Source organism: Schistocerca serialis, chromosome 5 (assembly GCF_023864345.2).
Source record: "Schistocerca serialis cubense isolate TAMUIC-IGC-003099 chromosome 5, iqSchSeri2.2, whole genome shotgun sequence".
In the NCBI taxonomy this organism is placed as follows: Eukaryota; Metazoa; Arthropoda; class Insecta; order Orthoptera; family Acrididae; genus Schistocerca; species Schistocerca serialis.
This window is the reverse complement of record NC_064642.1, coordinates 72624001-72645264: the sequence shown is the minus strand read 5'-3', so window position 1 is coordinate 72645264 and position 21264 is coordinate 72624001. Positions and strand designations below refer to the sequence as shown.

General features: G+C 41.7%; 1 protein-coding gene across 1 annotated transcript in view; it reads left to right on the top strand.

The window, feature by feature from the left end:
• LOC126481028 (ubiquitin-conjugating enzyme E2-22 kDa) overlaps positions 1-21264 on the top strand; it is a 116068-nt gene that overhangs the window by 31832 nt on the left and 62972 nt on the right. The window contains exon 2 of the mRNA XM_050104494.1: positions 6155-6307. Coding sequence (XP_049960451.1) covers positions 6155-6307 — 153 coding nt within the window. The remainder of the gene's footprint in view (positions 1-6154; positions 6308-21264) is intronic.

The following is a 21264-nucleotide window of genomic DNA, read 5'->3' as shown; positions in this document are numbered from 1 at the left end:
CTGATGTAGCCATCTCTGAGGTGGAGGTCAACATCTAGGAAGGTGGCTTGTTGGGTTGAGTAGGTCCTACTCAATGATCCCTCATCTCAGTGACTGCTTCACAGCCTGTGCCATATGGATCCTTCTTACCAACACCAGCTTTTCTGAATTGCGCAGGTGGGAACTTTCCCTGCAGTACATCCTACGTTCCCGTAACCCTCCTGGCCTCAACCTTCGTTAGTCACTGTCCTCACCCATCCAGCCCCCTCCCTGTTCCCATTTCAGCACTACACAACCGTCATTTCATCGCCACACCCAGTCTTTTAATTTATTTTTGTTTCTCTCCTTTTCGCTACTTAATGCTTCCCCCTTCCGCACCTTCTCTCCTGCCCTCCGTCTAAACTGCAACACTTCACTGTCCGCCACTCCCACCATACTGTCCCTCCCCTTCCCTGCACCAGCCTCCTCCTTACCTTCACCCAGTCGCCACTCCCATCATGCACTGGTGCTGCTGCTCGCAATGTAGTTTTAGCTCCCCGACACTGCAGACGTATGTGGAAGTTGCAATTGCGCGCGCGTGCGTGTGCGTGTGCGTGCGCACGCGCGCGCCTACTGCTGACAAAGGCCTTAATGGCCGAAAGCTACGATTCTGTGAATCTTTCTATTGTGCCTATCGCAACTCAGCATCTTCACTATGTGGTGAGTAGCAACTTTCCTTCTCTGGGATTGTTACATTCCATCCTGGACTTTCCATTGTTCAAAAATGTAGTTATACACAGTACACATATTGAAAAATAGTTGCCAAAACTGTTGGCGCCATTCAGGTATTGCGATCTTCAGTGGTCAGCTGGTGGGGAAACCACTGTGCACAGATATTTCGTAAGTTCAAGTGCTGATGCATTATGGTGTGGACAGTGCCCACACTAATACCCAGTAACCGATGGATCTCATCCACTGTGATTTTGCAGTTGTCCAAAGCTCTTAAGCATTCACTTCTGTAACCATTTCCGGCGATATGACACGATGAGCCTGTCCAGGACAAACATAGTCTTCTTGTGACTGGTGCCCCTCAAGGAATTGTTTGTGCCGTTCCACAACACGTGAATGAATCAGACTGTACTCACTGTACACAGCCTTCATCCATTGATACATGACACGGCCTCCAACTTCCTCCGCTGCCAAAAATTGAATTACTCCTCATTTTTCCTGCTTATTTTCCTGCATGCTCAGTAGTGGATGATAACTTGTGTAACCATCTTCTCTTCGGCGTGACACCACACTGGCACTATGCAACATCAAAAGGTGTGCACACGTCAGACTCTACCAGTAGATGGTGCCACCATAACCACAGTTAGGTGGTTCCACCTTGTGTGTAAGGGAAAGGTAGACGCACTGACCAGGTTTCATTTGAATAAACCTCATATTAGTCAGGCTGCAGCAGTGACAATAGCATACTTCTCCAGCTGATCTTGATAACCGCCATTGCCATGGTGGTCCTAAGATATAGCCACAGCTGTCGAGGAACACCACAGGCCGCTTCAATGGCACAAACACCATCTCTAAGTGGGTAATTTAATAGCATTCAAGAGTGTCCTGGCGAAAAGCTGTTTTTAATAAAGAAAAGGAAGCAGGAGTGTTGGGAGCAATATGTCTCATCTATCCGATCTGACACTCCATCATCAAAAGTATGCACTAAACTCCACTGCATTTTCGGCCATCCACCACCCACGACGGTCTTGGCAGCCTTGTCAATGGTAACATCTGCACTGGTACCATAGTACTTGCCGAAAGTTTTGTGGCACACTTTGCTGGATTGTCTGCTTGCAGTAATTGCCAACCTCCTTTCTTGACACCTAACTGAGCACTTCCCGCTATCCTTCCATGCAAAGCATCTCCTTTAGTGAATTATAGTTTTGCAGCACTTTGGCAGAGTCTTGAGATAGGCCCCTGGACTCGACAAAATCCACAACCAATTGCTCATGCATCTTTATGCCAACAGCATGAAACATTTCCTCAGGCTTTTTAACCGTATTTTGCAGGAAGGAGAATTTCCCTCTCTATGACGGAAAAGTATTTCTATTCCTGTCTTGAAACTGGGAAAGGATCCACATATTTTAACTAACTACCAGCCAATCCCTCTGACGAATGGGCTTTGTATAAGCTATTCGAATGAGTGGTCAACCACTGTTATTGTTGGCACTTTGAAGCTGCTGCTGCTGTGGTCTTCAGTCCTGAGACTGGTTTGATGCAGCTCCCCATGCTACTCTATCCTGTGCAAGCTTCTTCATCTCCCAGTACCTCTTTCTCCTGATAACGACATCCTCCTAAGTATTCCCCGCCCGGAAATCCGAATGGGGGACTATTTTACCTCCGGAATATTTTACCCAAGAGGACACCATCATCATTTAATCATACAGTAAAGCTGCATGCCCTCGGGAAAAATTACGGCTGTAGTTTCCCCTTGCTTTCAACCGCAGTACCAGCACAGCAAGGCCGTTTTGGTTAGTGTTACAGGGCCAGATCAGTGAATCATCCAGACTGTTGCCCTTGCAACTACTGAAAAGGCTGCTGCCCCTCTTCAGGAACCATACGTTTGTCTGGCCTCTCAACAGATACCCCTCCGTTGTGGTTGCACCTACGGTACGGCTATCTGTATCGCTGAGGCACGCAAGCCTCCCCACCAACGGCAAGGTCCATGGTCCTTGAAGCTGTAGGGTATATATCACAATTCCAAATTTCTGGTCCAACATAGATCATCTGCTTCACCTGGAAACTACAGTGTGCAGTGCTTTTGCACATTGCCAACATCTGATTGTTATGCTCTTTAACCTACAGAAGGCATACGGTACCACTTTGTGACGTCACATCCTATCTACACTGCATGAGTGGGATTTACGGGGCAGTTTACCCATTTTTATCCAGAATTCCCTATCCCTCTAACTTTTTAGGTTCCTGATAGGTTCGACTTGTAGTAACAAATATGTACACGAAACTGGAGTCCCTCAGGGAACGGTTCTGAATATAACGCTGTTCTCTATCACCATAAATGGTATTGTAAATGCATTAGGCCCCACAGTCTGTGTGTGACTCTATGTAGGTGCTCTTTGCCCACACTATGCCACTGCATCAAAGCACACCACTGAGCACCAACTTCAGGGGGCTGTCTGGAGAGTACATGACTGGGCCCTGAATCACACCTTTCAATTTTCTCCTGCAAAATCATGAGTTGAGCATTTTTGCAAACTCCGGACTGTACACCACGCACCCAGAAATTTATCTTGGTGATCAGTTTCTTGAAGTCATTGAATCTTTTCAATTCTCAGGTAATTTATGTAACAACAAGCTAACTGGGCTGTCACTTGTCCGCTGGCTCAAGGCAACTTGCGTGAAGGAGCTAAAGCTCTCCATTTTCTTTGTGACTCCTTGTCGAGTGCGGATTGCATAGTTCTTCTGAGATTATACAAAGCATTGATTTTATCCCACTTAGATAGTGGATGTGTTGCCTATGGATTGGCTGCACCATCCGTACTTAGCTTGCTGAACCCTGTTCACCACTCTGGCGTGCGATTGGCAACCCTGTTGACAGCTTTCTGGTGGAAACCAGTGTCCCACCACTGCGGGTTAGACGACAGCAGCATCTGGCCGATTATAGTCACAACCTGTCAGATGCCTACCGTATTTACTCGAATCTAAGCCGCACTCGAGTCTAAGCTGCACCTGAAAAATGAGTCTCGAAATAAAGGAAAAAAAAAATTCCCGAATCTAAGCCGCACCTGAAATTTGAGACTCGAAATTCAAGGGGAGAGAAAAGTTTTAGGCCGCACCTCCAAATTGAAACAAAGTTGGTCCATTGTAATATGAGACACAATTTAGGTCAAATGAATGACGATACAGCTACAGTAGTTTGGTTCGAGTCGTAAGCTTAGCAGTTAAGCTTTACCAGTTAGCCATTGCTATGCGTCAGGCGCTCCGTCCATATTTATACGGGTACCCTTCCTTTTTCACGTGCTTCGTCTGGTTTGATTCAATTGCTTATTTTGCTTTGATCTGATAAGTGCTGTTTTCTCTGTTATAGGTGTTTACGTCACTCTAAGCTGAAAATGCATTACTGTACTGTGTCATGCATTGTTTGTCACATTCTGATAGTGCGTGTTTATGGCCTATCGCCGCTCGTGGCATGGCTTGCTTTTGTGCGCGCTACCGCCGCTTACAATATAAAAAAAAGAGAGAATCATCTCATTAGCGAAACAATGGCAAGAGACTGCTATTTGTTGTTACTTACACTGCTGCTTTCTTTGATAATGATCAACAAGAACCAAATAATACACTGTGTATGATAGAACATGTTCTGAACGAGAGTTAGGCGAAAATTATTCTCCGTTTGAAAATCATTGTGGCCGCTTCTTTAGTACATCAAATTCTGCACAGAAATTAGAGTCATCTTAGATTTAAGAATCTAGTCAGTCACCGTGCTTCATTTCTGACTGTATCACTATTAGGCATAAGAATAATACGAATATAAACATGACACGATACGTATATTCTTCCGCGTTTGCTGTTGTCTCACTCTAGTTTCATAGTTTATTAGGCAGACAGGATTTAAATGAGATAGCAGCAAACACGAAAGAATACATGGCAAAATGTTTATATTCCTATTATTCTTATGGTGAAGAGAATACTGCTTGTGATTCACATTTCATCAGGTTCTTATTAGCAGCCATCTCTTCTCAAAGGTAGGAAAAAATTCAGAACGTAAAGTTGGCCGTATTGATAAACATCCCAAACAGTCTTGCCAGTAGGATTTTCGTAGTACATTGAAATTCTGCTACACTCCAAGATGAATAATACGGAATTTGTATTTACTTCGTTGGATAACGTATGAAAATGCAGTGGTCGAAACTCGAGGCGGAGAAAAAAAAGCTCGTCTTCCACCCTTTTTTTTTTTTTTTTTTTTTTTTTTTTTTTTTTTTTTTTTCTTAGATTCGAGTAAATACGGTACTCGTCCATGTCACTCAACTCTGTTCTACAGCCAACAGTTCAGACTGTTTTCACACTGCCCAAAATTGGGTAGACCAGCTGAGATCCAACTAAATACTCTACTGAATGATCTCCAACAGCCTCCTCTAGTCTGTTTTCCTAGGTCTCCCTCTTGACACCCCTCCGTGATCTGTACAATTATTCTAATTTGGTGTGCATCTACACTGACACATAAAAATTCAATGAAAGGAATGGTTACTCTTTTGGACATGCAATGGGACATGGGAAGCCCACTTGGCCAAGTGCCTGCAGTGTGTAAGCTGCAGAATTATTTGGCATATCTCAGGCTTTCCGGTACATCAAATCCCTGGAATACCAGGGACCGACTTGCTATTACAACTTTGGTGCAATATTTTGAGGCACCGGGAATTGGAAAAGCAGACTATTATGACCCAAACCAAGTTAAGAGTGATGAAGGGGTCCACTAACATGTGGCGTACATCTTTCCGGGCCTCCCAGAAAGATGCCATTTTGCTGACTGTACATCGGCCACATGAGATTCACCCATGAGTTCCTTCTGCATCCGGAGGATCCTCCTCACAGCAGTTGCGGTAGTCTGCTGATGATAGCACATGTTCTTGTTGCGTGTGCCCTGCTGACCAATCTGCGACATTCTTTCAGCTTGCCTACCTCACTACCTCAGATGCTTGCAGATGACAAGACTGCCACTACCAAAATGTTGCATTTCCTTAGGAAGATATAATACTCCCCCACTTTCAGTGTTAAGATTGGTTGTGGGGGGAGGGGCGGGGGGAGTGTGCCTCCTTCTGTGGCGTGTACCCCCATGAGACTGCAGGTTAATTTCTTCCTCCCTTACTTTGACATGCCTTTAGACCCTCTTGTGAAAGATGGTGACTGGATTATCCCTGTTTTGTTTTACCTATCATGTTACAACTGCTGTCCCACTCTTTTTTAAACTCTTTGACTTGCTTGTATAGTTGGAACTACCAAGCTCCCACTGTTTTTACCTTTTTACATGTTTCCCTTATTTAATGAATGGACTGATGGTCCAGTAGTTTAATAGCTTTAAACACATCATCATCCTTACATATGTGTGTGTAATATATACTACTGAATGCAGTGGAGGGAAAGCTATGTTCATTGATGTGAATTAACATGTGAATTTTTGTTGTTCCAGGTTGCAAAATGTGCGATAAAGGTGGAACTAGTGAATGACAATTACACTGAACTGAAAGGAGAAATTGCAGGTCCTCCAGAAACACCATATGAAGGTGGAACCTTTGTTTTGGAAATAAAAGTACCAGAAACTTATCCATTTAATCCCCCAAAGGTATTTTTGTGTACTAAAAAACTGTATTTTTACCTGGAATGATATGCAGTAGTTCAATACAAAAGCAGGCTAAGGTGTTATGTTTTCAGTTGATGCTTAGTTTACATGCTTGTGATTATAAGGGCCTCAGCATGGACAGGTCTGGTGGCAAGTGGGTTGGGAGAGAAAAAAAGACATAAGGAAAGATAGGATGGCATGAAGGTGGATAGGAGCAGAAGAATGGAGATTGTGACACCCCAGTGACAGGTTCTCACTCAGGAATGGTAGGGGATGTTATAGGAAACAACACAGAAAATAGTGTGATATAAGCATAAAACTACAGTTTCTATATGCTTTTTTCAGAGAAGCTGGTTGGTATGATCCACATGTTACATGTGAAGCAGCTATTGTCAAGCTGCCTCATGCCATAGTGTGGCAGTTACGGTTCTTAACCGTATTCAGTTGGTTTGACTCATATGATTTTGTAAAAGATCGTTGCCAAAGATCTTTTGGAAAACACTATTTATAAAATAAATTAATAAATAAATAATAAAATAACTATTTCTAAAATTCTTGATAGTGTACTGAGTGCTTTAATAATATCTTTTGTAAAAGTTGTCCCTGCTTTAATATTAAAGTGATAGTAAACAAACTATACAATATAATAAGGGGTATAGTGGCAGTACAGAAGCTGCACTATGGCAGGGCAGCAGTGTTGATATATAATATGGTTATTTTCAAAAGTATCCCTTCTTCTGATAGTACAGGATTTGTTGCTGACAAGATTGAACTGTTCTTTCATAGTTATGTAATATATAGCATTTAAAAAATGGGAAATCCAGGATGGAATGTAACAGGATTATGAAAAGGATATTTGCTGCTCATCAAATAGCGGAGATGCTAAGTCACAGAGAGGCACAGCTGAAAGATTGTTGGAAAGTGAACTTTCAGCCACCAAGGCCTTCATCAAAAATAGACACCACACACACACACACACACACACACACACACACACACACACACACACACACACACACACACGACCTCAGTCTCTTGACAGCTGAAGCCAGTCTTGTGAGCAGCAGTGCTTGATGAGAGAGACAACCGTGTTTTTGGGTAAGGAGGAGGCTAGGGCGGGGTGAGGGTTGCAGGCTAAGAGTGGGGGACAGAAAAGTGCTGCTTGTGGGAGCATACAGGAATGAGGTGGAGAGTGGGTAGGGCAGTTCAGCTAGGTGCAGTCAGGAGGTTTGGCGGGGTTGGTGAGTTAGCTTAAAAGGAGAGAAGTAAAAAGACTTGGGGTACATTGGTGGAATAGAGGGCTTGGGTAGTGCTGGAATGGGAATAGGGAAAGGAGTAGATAGGTAAGGACAATGATTAACGAAAGTTGAGGCCAGGAGTGTTAAGGGGAATGTAGAATATATTGCAGAGAGAGCTCTGACCTGCGTAATTCAGAAAAGCTGGTGTTTTTGGGAAGAATCCATATGGCACAGGGTGTGAAACAGTCATTGAAATAAAGAACATTGTGTTGGGCGGCGTGCTCAGCAGTGGAGCTGTTCCATCTATTTCTTGGCCACAGTTCGTCAGCCAAGAAAACTGTCTGCTTGTCTGACTGTTCAAAACCTCTTTTTCTCAAAACCCCTTTTTCACGGGTATGGATAGATGCTGGAAAACCCTTTGCTGAGCACGCCACTCAACATGACATTCTTCATTTCAGCGACTGTCACACCCTGTGCCATCTGGATCTTCCCAACAACACCAGCTTTTCCAAATTATGCAGGTGGGAACTCTTCCTGCAATATATCCTACATTCCTATAACTGTCCTGGCCTGAACCTTCTTTAGTCATTATACTCACCCATCTAGCCCCTTCTGTGATCCCATTCCAGCACCATACAGCCCTCTATTCCACCAACACACCCTCAATCTTTTTACTTCTTTACTTTCCCGCTACGCCCCCCTTCCCCCCCTGCCCTCTGTCTAGTCTCTCAACCTCACCTAGTTTCCCTACCAGCTCTCTATCTTGTCCCTGTACGCTCCCACAAGCAGTACTTTTCCATCCCCCGCCCCCACCCTGCTCTCTCTCACCCTCCCCTCCCGAGCCACCTCCTTACCCCCACCACCCAGTTGCCTCTCTCATCAATTGCTGCTGCTCGCAGTCTGGCTTCACCTGCCAGAGACTGTGGTCATGTTTCCGACAGTCTTTCTGTTGTGCCTATCTGTGACTCGGCATAATATAGCAACTATCATTTTCATAATATTGTTATATAGAATTGAAAGTTGTATGTGTGGATATCTGATAATGGATAAATTGCAAAACATATTATGTGAGCAATAAAGTCATTCCTTGCCTGATGCTTGATTTTTACCATTGCAACACAGTCTTCTTAAATGCAGAACTACTGGTTGTTTTAATTTTAAGTTTGATGTCAGATAACAAGTGTCAGAAGAAATATTTTTTTCATATGATATAATTTCCGATTAACAATTTTCTGATTGTTTCCATCACTAGTACTGTGAAACTCTGCTTCTTGCCAAATACCATTGATTCTAGGTCAACGGGAAATACCTTGTATGTTTTGATGAGTGAGTTTATGAGTATCAGAATATGTGACATAAATGGCTGTATCTTTTGATTGTATTGACTTATAAATTTCAATCTTTTAGACTGCGAAGGAACCATGAACCTCAGTTTGTGACATAAATTTCAACTTGAATCATCTATCCATACCCGTGAGAAACGGGCTGGCAACAGTCAGTCAGGCAGACAGAGGGACAACAAAGTTGTCCTATAAGAGTTCTGTTTTTACAGATTGATGGATGGAACCCTAGAAAGGAGGTCAAACAGTTACAGCAGAGTAGATATCTACTGCAGATGGCAGTCCATCATTGCTGGTCTGTAACTTCATCTTCCACTGCTGTCAGCTTCACTTCTTTAAGAATTGTTAATATTCAATACTTCCATTGCGTCCTTAGACATCCGTTTAGCAGCTTTAGAATCGAGGACTTTCTATGGGAGGAAGTTATTGGCTCACAGGATGTGGCCAAACTGCTGTAGCATCTTTCGTTCTAATAGTTGGCCAATGTGTGGTTTTCCAAAATGCTGGTGCAAATCATCTTTCATTCTTCATTCGCACTTACCTTCCGTGGTATTTTGGAAGGGTCCATAGATCTTTTGAGTTACTTTCTTCTCAAAGTTACAGATTGCTTCTTCAAATGTTGCTGATGTCACCCAGGTTTCAGAACATGTAAACGTACCAGCCGTACTAGTGTTATGTATGGCCGAATCTTATTCTTCTGTGACCTCAGTTGTGACTTCAATTAATTTTTCAGACTAAAGAAAATTTTATTAATGTTGATTATTTATTGATGCAGTTTTTTTGTCACTTCGCTTATTAGTCAGTATGGAACCCCCAGGTACTTGAAGTCTTTAACTTGTTCAAAGGTATGCCCATCAACAACAATGTAAGGAAAGAGAGCTTGACATTGTGACACAACAAGATATGTGGTTTTATTGTCATTCACCACAAGCCCAGTTTCCACATATTGTGGAGAAATTGGGAAGTATCAGCACGTTCTTACTCCAGGGTATCACCAAGAATCTCATCAGCGGCAGCAAATCCCAGGATTGTGTGTGCTCCCTTCATCTCCATTTCGCTGCTTCAAGCATTATAACAGCTTACTTTTTTCAAGCTCAAATTGAGTAGTGTTGGTGCCAATGTATCTCCTTGTCTCATTTCATTTCAGTTACTTAATGGTGGTGGTAGTTAATTGTCCACCTGTACTTGACAAGTTGATTGAGAGTAGCAAACTGGAGTTGGTTGGAGTTTTTCTGTGGGATGTGAAATTCCTCAAACATTTTCCTCAACATGAGCATTCAATCCTATCATAAGCTTGCTGGAAATGGAAGATGACATGTAATTCCCAATCAGACATATAAAATTTTTGTATCAACTACTTCAAGGTAGATATGTGGTTAGTAGTTGACTGTCCAGGGACAAAATCACATTGATAGAGGTCTAAAATTCCTTCAGCCAATGTTTCATGCAGTTTAACAACAGCATTGTAAAGACTTTATAACCAATTTCAAGTAATGAAATCCGTTGATACTTGGATACTTGTGCAGCATCACCCTTCTTGAAGATGGGACATGTAATTGCTCCCTTCCATTCCACAGGAATTATTCCTGCTGTCCATAATGTACTCAGAGCATCCAGCAATGTTTCATCTCCCAGGCGGTGCACCTCAGCTGTGATACCACTACCTCCTTGTTCTTGAGGGCCTTTAGCACAACACTGATTTCAGGCATTTCCACTCTATCAAACTGGGCCTGCATCTGTGTTTCCACCACTGTTGGAGTGCCATGATTCAGTAAGTTCTCAAAATGTTTTTAAAATAGTCTTGGCAGCTCCAATGGTGGTACGACTTCACCTGTCACATTCATCAGACCCAGTGTATGTTGTTGGTAGATACTCCTGGCAAATCTTGGGACCCAGAAAAAGAAGTGTGATGGCTTTGATTCTTTGACTGCTATGAACTGACTTTCATGGTGTTCCTTTTTCTTCTCCCTTATGGACTGATGGGTGTTAATGCCTCGCCTTATTATAAGCCATCATTGCATCTTACAAAAGTTGCTCTAGCTATTTTAGTGTCTTCACTGATCTGGTCTCTACAGATTCCCTGCATTTTAGATGGCAAATGAGCTTTTCAATTGCACTCGTTAGCACTGCATTCAGTGATGCTAGCCATACACCTTCCATGTTTTAGGATACTATGATGTTGTATGTTGTTCTGTAGTTTTATATTGACAGTGCTGTCTCACTTCTACATCTTCCAATTTATCCTTATCAAAGTGGACCATCCTTTCAGCATTACTTTGTTACTTTATAAGACAGTTTCAGACGTAGTTCAACTACCACCAGAAAATTTCTGATTTCATATCTGCCCCACAGAAAGTTTATGCATGTTCGATACTGCTATGATGTCCTCAACCAGAACATGGTCGATCTGGTTCATCATACTTCCGTCTGGAGATATCCAGGTAACATTATGTGCTAATTTTTGGGGGAAGTACATGCTTCTAATGGTCATTCACCTTGTTTTGGCAAAGGTAATCAGCCTGACACAAGTATCTCTGCTTGTTTCATGGCTACTATCAGGACCAGTTGTTGGACAGTACTAATCTTCTCGTCCCACTTGGGCATGAAATCTCCTATTACCAACTGAATTAAATGTATTGGTAGTCTGACTACTGCAGTTTCTGTGTATTTGCAGATAAAATCTGATGATAATTATCTGAGTATCATAAGTTGAGTTTAGTGTTGAAATAGTATGAAGTGTCTGTAAATTCTTTTCTTTATAAGGAGAACAAACAGCAAAAGAAACACCTTGTGACAGTAGTTTTTCCTTGCATTAGAAAGCTATGATTCAGTTAGTATTTTGTGTGTAGATACGATGTGATTATCAGCAGTCACCTAGAAAGAGGAGGGAGACAACTTGATATGTATGTGCTAGAAGTGAGTGACAACAAATTGAGGAAAAAGGTTACAGATAGTATTTAAATTCTCTAATATTATGATCCCAAACAAGACAGCTGTGAGGGCCGGCCGTGAGTCATGCTTCGGTAGCTCAGATGGTAGAGCATTTGCCTGCGAAAGGCAAAGGTCCTGAGTTCGAGTCTCAGTCGGGCACACAGTTTTAATCTGCCAGGAAGTTTCATATCAGCGCACACTCCGCTGTATAGTGAAAATTTCATTCTAGAAACATCCCCCGGGCTGTGGCTAAGCCATGTCTCCACAATATCCTTTCTTCCAGGAGTGCTAAATCTGCAAGGTTCACAGGAGAGCTTCTGTGAAGTTTGGAAGGTAGGAGACGAGGTACTGGCGGAATTAAAGCTGTGAGGATGGGGCGTGAGTCGTGCTTGGGTAGCTCAGTCGGTAAAGCACTTGCCCGCGAAAGGCAGAGGTCTCGAGTTCGAGTCTCGGTCCGGCACACAGTTTTAATCTGCCAGGAAGTTTCATATCGGCACACACTCCGCTGTAGAGTAAAAATTTCATTCTAAGTAGTGGTTTGATTTTCAAATTGCTGCTTGTATTGGCACCAAATAGTCGTGTGAGACAGTCCTTCATTGGCTTGGCAATGCATTCTCCTCCGCTCTTATAAAGGTGTGCTTCAGCATCTTTTTCCAGAATAGACACATCTCATCACAATTAAAATCCTGTTGCGGCAAATAACCCTCAGAATCTACGAGCCTCTTGAAGTTGCTGATGAAGTTCTCTGCTGCCTTTGTGTCAGAACTGGGTGCTTCACCTTGCCTCAAAAGCTGTAGATGATGTTTCTTCTCTTAAACTTTTCGAATCACCCACAGATTCCCTTAAACACTTCTTCAGCCACTGATGGGCCTGGCGTCTTCTTAATGAGGTCATTGAAAATCATTCTCACCTTCTCGCAGATGACGTTCTCGTTAATAGTGTCACCTTGCAATTGCTTTTCATTTATCCGTATAAGGAGCAACCTGTCAACTTTGTCCAGAGTACGAAACTGTTGTTTAGATACTCTTGTCACCCCATTTGAAGCAGCTGTCTCTTTAATCTTGTCCGTGTTCTTGAGGGTGGTGCAAATAGTTGGTGTAGACTGATTGTATGTGCGTGCTAAATCAGCAACCCTCTCACCACATTCTCATTTTTTTAATGATTTTACATTTCACTTCTAAGGTAATTTTCTTTCTCTTATATTCATCTTCTTGTGACTTTATCTTCAGTGACATATCTACGAAGGTTATTAAAATTTGCATACAAAAAACTCTGTGTGAACACAAGTCTAGAAAAATGTGTGATCACAAGCTGCACTAAGATGGTAGCAGAAAGAGCACTAAATCCAGATTGCAGTACGTACTTACGACATTGTTCATATGCCGCTGCCGACAATGAAAGGTGTTCGTGTCATTGAACATCTCCCCTGCTGCGCGTGAACAGCTGGTTATGTTGCATTAAATTGTTGTCACTCATTATGCGAAACATCGCTCGTTAAGTGAGTCATTTTTTTAGAATTTGTTTTGCTTGTTATGTGAATTGCGCATTATGGGAGGTGTTTGTTAAGCAAAGTGCCACTGTACATTGATAAAAAATATAAAAGTTAGTATGTAGCGTAATAACAAGAAGGCATTTAATGATTTACTATGAGTGATAGCTACTTAGATTAAGAAAAATTTCATTACTTGTAATTTAACAACATTATCTGGGAAAAATACATATTCTATCCATTCTGCAGGCATATCCTGCGGCATTAGTGTAAAAAAAAAATCACCGCATGTATAGAGAGATTGCAGCCAAAAGTATTCAGAATTGGTATTCTGAACTTTTCCAGTAGGGAGTGTTGTACTTCAGAATGCAACACATTAGACATTGTCTGTGCCAACACTGCAAAGCTGTCACACCTTTTGGTTATTATGAGCATCTCTGATGGATCACCAAGTTCTATTTTCTCACAGTAGAGTGTAAAGTCTGGCATCCACATTCAGCCTGGACACTTTTTTTCATAGTGGCTTAGTATGCTACAACATCAATTTTAATCCAAGCAGTTCTTGTTCTCTTGATGTAATGCATGATTTTAGTGTGTTTGACAACATCCATGTTTCCAAAACAATATTTTATCTTGAAGACTTGTCACCATAGCCACAGGAAAATTTCCAGTGCAGAACCCTGATGATGTTACAAAGATACCAAGCTGTACAGTATTATTGTCTATTTTGTAACTATATTAGTATTATGAATAAAAATTGTTTGGGTTTCCAGGTGCATCAAGTGATTAGAATTGCACAAGCTTTCGGCAAGGTACTCCTTGCCCATTGTCAAGTGCTATGACTGCCAGTGGGCTGCTGGTATATTCTCATATACAGGGTGTCCCATTTATCTTGACCAACCTAAATAACTGTTTGTCCAGATGCAAATTACAAAATGTTTCAAGCAAATGTTCTTCAGCCATCAGGGGGACATCAATCAGCAGGATTGCCTTCGTTGGAGCTCTTTTCTTTTTTACACTTAGTACAGAAGTTTTGTCTTTTTAAATACTGTTGTGTAGAGTAGACACACAATAAAGGCTGTCCTTCCTATAAAAACGCATCGATATAACGTTTCTTTTATTGTTGTTGTTGAAGGTAGTAAAATTGCTACGCAGGCAGTGGAACTGTACAGAGCGATATCCAGACAAGAACCCATCTCCCCGATGGATGTTTTTTCGTCTTATTGCGACGCTTCAGGAAACAGGAAGTTTCAACCCGCAACAACGCAATCGTCGTAGCACTCGTACAGATGAAACAGCCAAAGTTACTGTTCTCGCCTCTGTTGCTATGAATCCACATGTGAGCACATGACAGCTTGAACACGAGATTGGCATTCCTGAAACCAGTGTACATCTTATTCTTATATGTCACCGGTTCCACCCTTACCATGTACACCTACATCAATAATTCCATGCGAATGATTTCCAGAATCGTGTACAGTTCTGTCAGTGGGGACAGCAGTAAATCCTCGCTAACCCAAACATCTTCTCCAATGTTCTATTTACCGATGAATGCTCCTTCTCAAACAAAGAGCAGGTAAATACAAGGAACATGCATTATTGGTCCAGCGACAACCCACAATGGCTTAGACAGGTGGAACATCAGCATCAATGGAGAGTTAACGTCTGGTGTGGGATGCTTGGTACCAAAATTATTGGCCCTCATTTCATCAATGGTAGTCTAAATGGCACAGAGTATGCCAACTTCCTCAGATGAATTATTCCTCCTCTTCTGAATGAAGTGCTGCTAAGAACCAGATTGCTTATGTGATATTAACACGATGGGGATGTCCAGCACATAATGCCTTGCGTGCACATCGTGTTCTGAATCAAAGGTGTCCTACCAGATGGATTGTTAGAGGAGGAACAGTTACTTGGCCTGCTAGGTCTCCAAATTTAAGTTCTCTGGACTTCTTTCTTTGGGGATGCATTAAAGATGTTGTCTATCATGATATTCGAACAACTCCAGAGGACATGCAGGAACGTATCATGCTTGCTTGTAATTCTCTTCTGCAGGCAACACCGGACGCAGTAAATAATTCTTTCATTCAACGAGTGCACCAGTGTACCGGTGTCCAGGGTCACCACTTTGAGCACCTTTGAATGTTCTAGTCCTGGGCAGTGGTACAGGAGAGTCAAAGTCAATTTTCTGTTATGTTTTTACTTGGCTTTCAGTTGTTTTCTGACAACTTCAGCAAGTGGATGAGTTTGTGATCCCCAGCTCAAAGCCAGTGTTGTGTTATGTAATTAATAATGTTGTGTTTCAGTGAGTGGTACACTGTGATACATTTTTGAATAGGTCTTTAGGGGAGGAAATGAATTACTGAATAAAAAATACAGGATGCCGTTTAAAAAAGTCACATTGCTGTTTATATCTTTGTAAAAAACAAAGCTACACCGAAGGCAAGCATGCTGATTGATGTCCTCCTGATGGCTAAAGAACACTTGCTTGAAACATTTTGTAATTGCATCTGGACAAACAGGTATTTAGGGTGGTCAAAATAAATGGGACACCCTGTATACTATCTTCTGGCTGTGAAGTCACTAGTGCATGTGGCATCACCATAGGTGTGCCTATATTGACTCGGCGTTCGACGTACCAGCTTCAACTGAGCAATCGCTGATCGCATGCAGTGCTGAACTGCAGGCTACCATCACTATTGTGAGTGTTATTGATTATTATTATTATTTCAATGGCTTCTTTAGCTGCACAGTCCCAGAAGTCGTTAGTGCGAAACAAGATGGAAGTTTTGTAAAATTTTATCCAGTGAAAATGTTTCTAGAGCACGCTCAGCTAAAGCAGATTTCTCAGGATAGTGTAGGGTATGTAACCTCTCATGCTCCTTTCTGTGTTGTTCCACAGTGCTTTCTGTTTGCCGTCCAATGTAAGACTGGCCACACTTGCAAAGTATCTTGCAGGCTCCAGGTGCTCTGAGAAATGCTGTCTCTTTAACTGGTCTCAGTAACTGACGGATTTTTGTCAGAGGCCTAATCATTTGATTTGTGTCTTTTCAGCTGGTTGCTTTCTTGCTTGACACGGAGACACAGAATGGCATAAAAGTGCATTTCCTTTCCTGCTACTCTCCAGTGCGCCTTATTGTGATTTTTGTTTGCGATATGCAATTGTTTGTGAAGATCTTATGTATTTGGCTCAATTTGTTGTGCAGGTTATTGACACCTGATATAATTCTTCCCCGATGCATCAATGTTTATAACACAGTATGCCTCTGTACTGGATGATGATGGCCAATGTCATGCAAGTACATATCAGTGAAGTAAATTTTCTGTGGACACTGTGGCAAAACCATCCATTTCATTTGTGACAGACAAAGATGTTTAGTAAGGGCAATGCATTGTCTTTTTCTACCTCCATGGCATTGACCTGTTCCAAGGACTCATCAAGTTTCTCACGTCCATGAGGCCAAATATATCAACATACTGAAAGAAACAACTGGGCGTTAATGGTGACATTTTTAAGGCAATATCTTCAAAATTTTCCATGGAGAGGTTTGCAACAGGTGGCGCCAACAAGTTACCCATTGCAACATTGTCCATCTGATCGTAATATTGGCTGTAGCACAAAAAATAAGACGACCGAAGAGTGTGCCTAAATAGCTCAACCACTTCAAATACAAAGAACTGGGATGCTAGGTCCAAAGAGTCTTTGATAAGCACATTAGTAAATTGCCTGTATTACGATCAGATGGGAGGTGTTGCAACAGATAGCCTGTTAGCTCATGCTGTTGCAAACCTGTTCATGCAGAATTTTGACCATATTGTCTTAGAAACAACACTGTAAAGCCTAGTTGTGTCTTAAGATATGTTGACGACACATTCATCATTTGGCCCCATGGATGTGAGAAACTTGATGTGTTCTTGGAATGCCTTAGTGGCATTTACAGTAATATTGGGTTCACCATGTAGATAGAAAAAGACAATGCACTACCTTTCCGTTTCATCCTCATCTGTTACAGACGAAATGGATGGCTTTGCCACAGCATGTATAGAAAACTTACCTCACTGATGTGAACTTGCACTCCATCAGCCATCACCACCTGGTACAGCAGTAACACTGATACATCAAGGAAGAACAAGATCAGACACCAACAACCTGCCCCACGAGCTGAGATAAGATCTTCAGGAACGACGACAACAGTGTTTGCTAAAGAAATGAAATGATATCAAACGAGAATCACAATAAGACAACTGTCGAGAATCAGGATTGGAAATGAGCTTTCTTGCCATTCTGTGTGTCGGTGTCTGGCAAGAAATCCGGTGCTGAAAAGATACAAGATCAAATATCTTCAGGCCTCTGACAAAAATTTGTCTGTTACTGAGACTGGTTAAAGACACAACAGTTATCAGAACACCTGGTGTCTACAGGATACTTCGCCACTGCAGCCAGTTTTACATAGGGCAAACAGTAAGCACTGTGGAACAATTCAGGAAGGAACATGAGAGGTTTTATAGTCTATGCTACCCCCGAGAAATCCACATTAGCTGAGCTTGCGTTAGAAAACATTCACCAAACAAAACTTTACGAAACCTCCATCATGGCTCACACTAATGGCTTCTGGGACTGTGCAATTAAAGAAGCCATTGAAAAAATAATCACCAATAACACCATAAATAGAGACAGTGGCTGCAGCTCAGTGCAGCGTAGGATCCAGTGATCGTGTGATTGAAGCAGGCACATAGATCACTGAGCCAACATGTGCCCACATATGATGATGCTGCAAGCAGCAGTGACTTCAAAGCTGGCAGCTAGTGCTTATAAGAGAGTATCAGCAGCCCACTTGACAGTGTCCAAGGATAACTTGGCCTAAAACTCATGTAATTTTAATCACTGGACACAGCTGGAAACCCAAAAACATTTTATTCAATATTAGCGCCATCAGTCTCTGCATTCTTACATATTAGTATTATTATCATAATTCTAACTCATTAATTAATATAGTTTAAACCTAAATGAATAAATTTCAGTAGATAATTTATTTCCTCCTTGGCATGGTGACAAGCCCCACAATTGAATTTGAGAGTTGGTTTTTTTTTATATAGCCTCCTGGTATTTGCAGTGTTTCCACATCTACTGAGATGTAATGCAGCCTGAAACTTCTTTGTGTTTGAAAATTATTAAACATGAACAAAAACATAATTGCTGGATAATGCCTATATGAGGGTGGTTTGATATGTCGGGTAAAAAAGCAAGAGAAAACGTTTTTGACAATGTAACTGTATAGATAAAAAAACTCTACTCATCAGGTGGCAGCAAGAACACATACACATATATATTGAAAAATGTTTTACGTATGCAAGCTTTCGGAGCCATTGGCCCCTTTTTCTGGCAGAAGGGTTGAAGGGGAACGAAGGGGGCTGTAGGGAGAGGAACTGGAGAAGTTTAGGAAAAGGAGTAGAGTTCGGAAAACCCACGGTCAGGGGAGACATACCAGATGGGATGAGAAGAAAATACTGATTGTTCCTTCTCATCCTGTCTGGTAAGTGTCCCCTGACCTGGAGTTCTTGGAGGACGTTTCTGAACTCTACCCATTTTCCCAAACTTATGTAGTTATTTTCCCTTCACCCTGTGGGCTTAAAAAAAATTGAAATGTGTGGCCCTCAACTATGTACTTTCTGACTCAGAGTTGAAGTATTAAAAGTTTTGGCTGGTTTTGTTGTCTAGGGGCTAGGATACATAGTTGCTGCATTACAAGCCAAATACTACTGAGTCTACAGTATACAATATGAATATGCACATGAATCAAATTGTTGAAGGTTCCTATCACTTGGCAATTGTGAAATTTAGTCGTATATCTAAGAAATCCCCACTCTTCTGTTCCCCAAACAGTCACCACAAACTTCCATTCCATAATTATGAATGTCATATATAAATTTAGAAATGAAAGATTGCAATTAAATAAAACCTGCAGGTACTGTTTTAATGACTTAAATGATGAGTACCATAGCAGAAGTACCTTTAAGGAACGCCATTTGTTACTGTGTCGATGGCCCAGTAATTAAATAAAATATAAGTTGAATAACAGGGAAACAATAGATTCCTACTTCACATAATTAGTTATGAACAACAACGTAGCTCACGAGATATTCACTTCCAAACGCATACTACGTCTTCACTGCAGAAGCCACGGAAGTCCCTCAAGTGCAAAAGTCTGCACTACAAAATATTTCTATCTTCCGCAAACTGCTCCACTCTCCAAGTCTTTCCTACGACCGTGCGTCCATCGCGCCGTACCATCCAGGACTCTCTTGTGTCCTCTCCCGTACTGTCCATCGTGCCGCACTCTTCAGAACTGCACCCTCCCCCACTTCCATACAGTCTCTCCACGTGTCCTTTTTGGAAATGATCGCTGTGATTGGCTAGAGTGCTCCCGCCCTGTCTCCAAGCCAACGCACACTCACAAACATAATGAAACAAAATTGAAATACTGGATTTACATTTAAATATCATCAAACTAAATAAATATTCCTATGGCTGGACCATAAACACGCTCTAACACACATTGTTAAATACATAAACAAATTAAATAAACATATATCATAGGAATAGAACAGAAGTAAGCCAGTAACGTAATGTCTCTCTGCTTTCTAAAGCACAGTAAATAATTGACCAATTTCTTCAGGAATAGTATATATTGGATGTAAACAAAGACACAGATAAATAAATATATTTACAAGCATGCTGCTACCGTTTTTTCGTGTAACTGTGGAGTACTTATGGCCTGACACGATAGATAGTAATTGGCCACTTGAACCTCCAATAACTCATGTACTATTCAAGTTACATGCCTGTAATTTATACCAATTTAGGTTTACACTAATAGCTTTCTAAAGACACATCGATTGACAAAATCGGATGAACTGTTTAGATTTTAGAAATTCGTTGCTGGATGTTACTTGTATAATTTATCATCAGATACTAAACTTTAAACTAATAAAGATATTGAAAATCTGATTACACTGTCAGAATCGCCATGAAAATAATGGTAATGTACATGTTTCTTTTTTGAGGTATCATGATTCATCTGGCTACTATTAATTTGTATACAAACTGTGAAATGTCTGCCATTAGGGTTTCACAAAGTCTACCATCTTTGACACTCCTGGCATTTCTCCTTCATCAACACAGTGTCACCATGGAATTCCCAGCCACGCGCTCCCTGGACCACGCGCTGGGGCTACCCCTCTTGTCAGGCACCATGCAGTCGGCCTGCCGAGCGGCCTGTGCGGCCACGCCAACTCCGAACTTAGAATGTATTCAGGGCGCCACAACTCCCCTCTTACCTCACAACCCCTCTTCCTTACCCTTCAACTTGTTCGCTGGAAGGAGGAGGCAGTGGCTCCAATAGCTTGCGTACATAAAACCTTTATGTATATAAGTGTTGTCCTGCCGTTGTTTGGTGAGTAGATCTTTTATCTATCCAATTACATTATATTGTCAAAAATTGATGATTTTTGTTGCTATAAGAAAAAAATGTTTTTTTCATAAACAACTCACCTTACTTCTCAGCATTTGTGGTATATACATCCCACTGGAAAATCAGGTTCTGTCGAACTCTGCAAAAAGCTTGTTGACTGCAACTGTCACTTTCTCATTTGATGAAAATTTCTTTCCAGCAGGTCAAAGTATCAATCTAGGGAATGGAAGGAAGTCACTTGGGGGAAAAGTCTGGTGAATATGATGATAGAGGATCTAATTCAAAACCCAGTTCATGCACTTTCGCCATTTTTATCACTAATCTACATCTACATCTACATCTACATTGATACTCCGCAAGCCACCCAACGGTGTGTGGCGGAGGGCACTTTACGTGCCACTGTCATTACCTCCCTTTCCTGTTCCAGTCGCGTATGGTTCGCGGGAAGAACGACTGTCTGAAAGCCTCCGTGCGCGCTCTAATCTCTCTA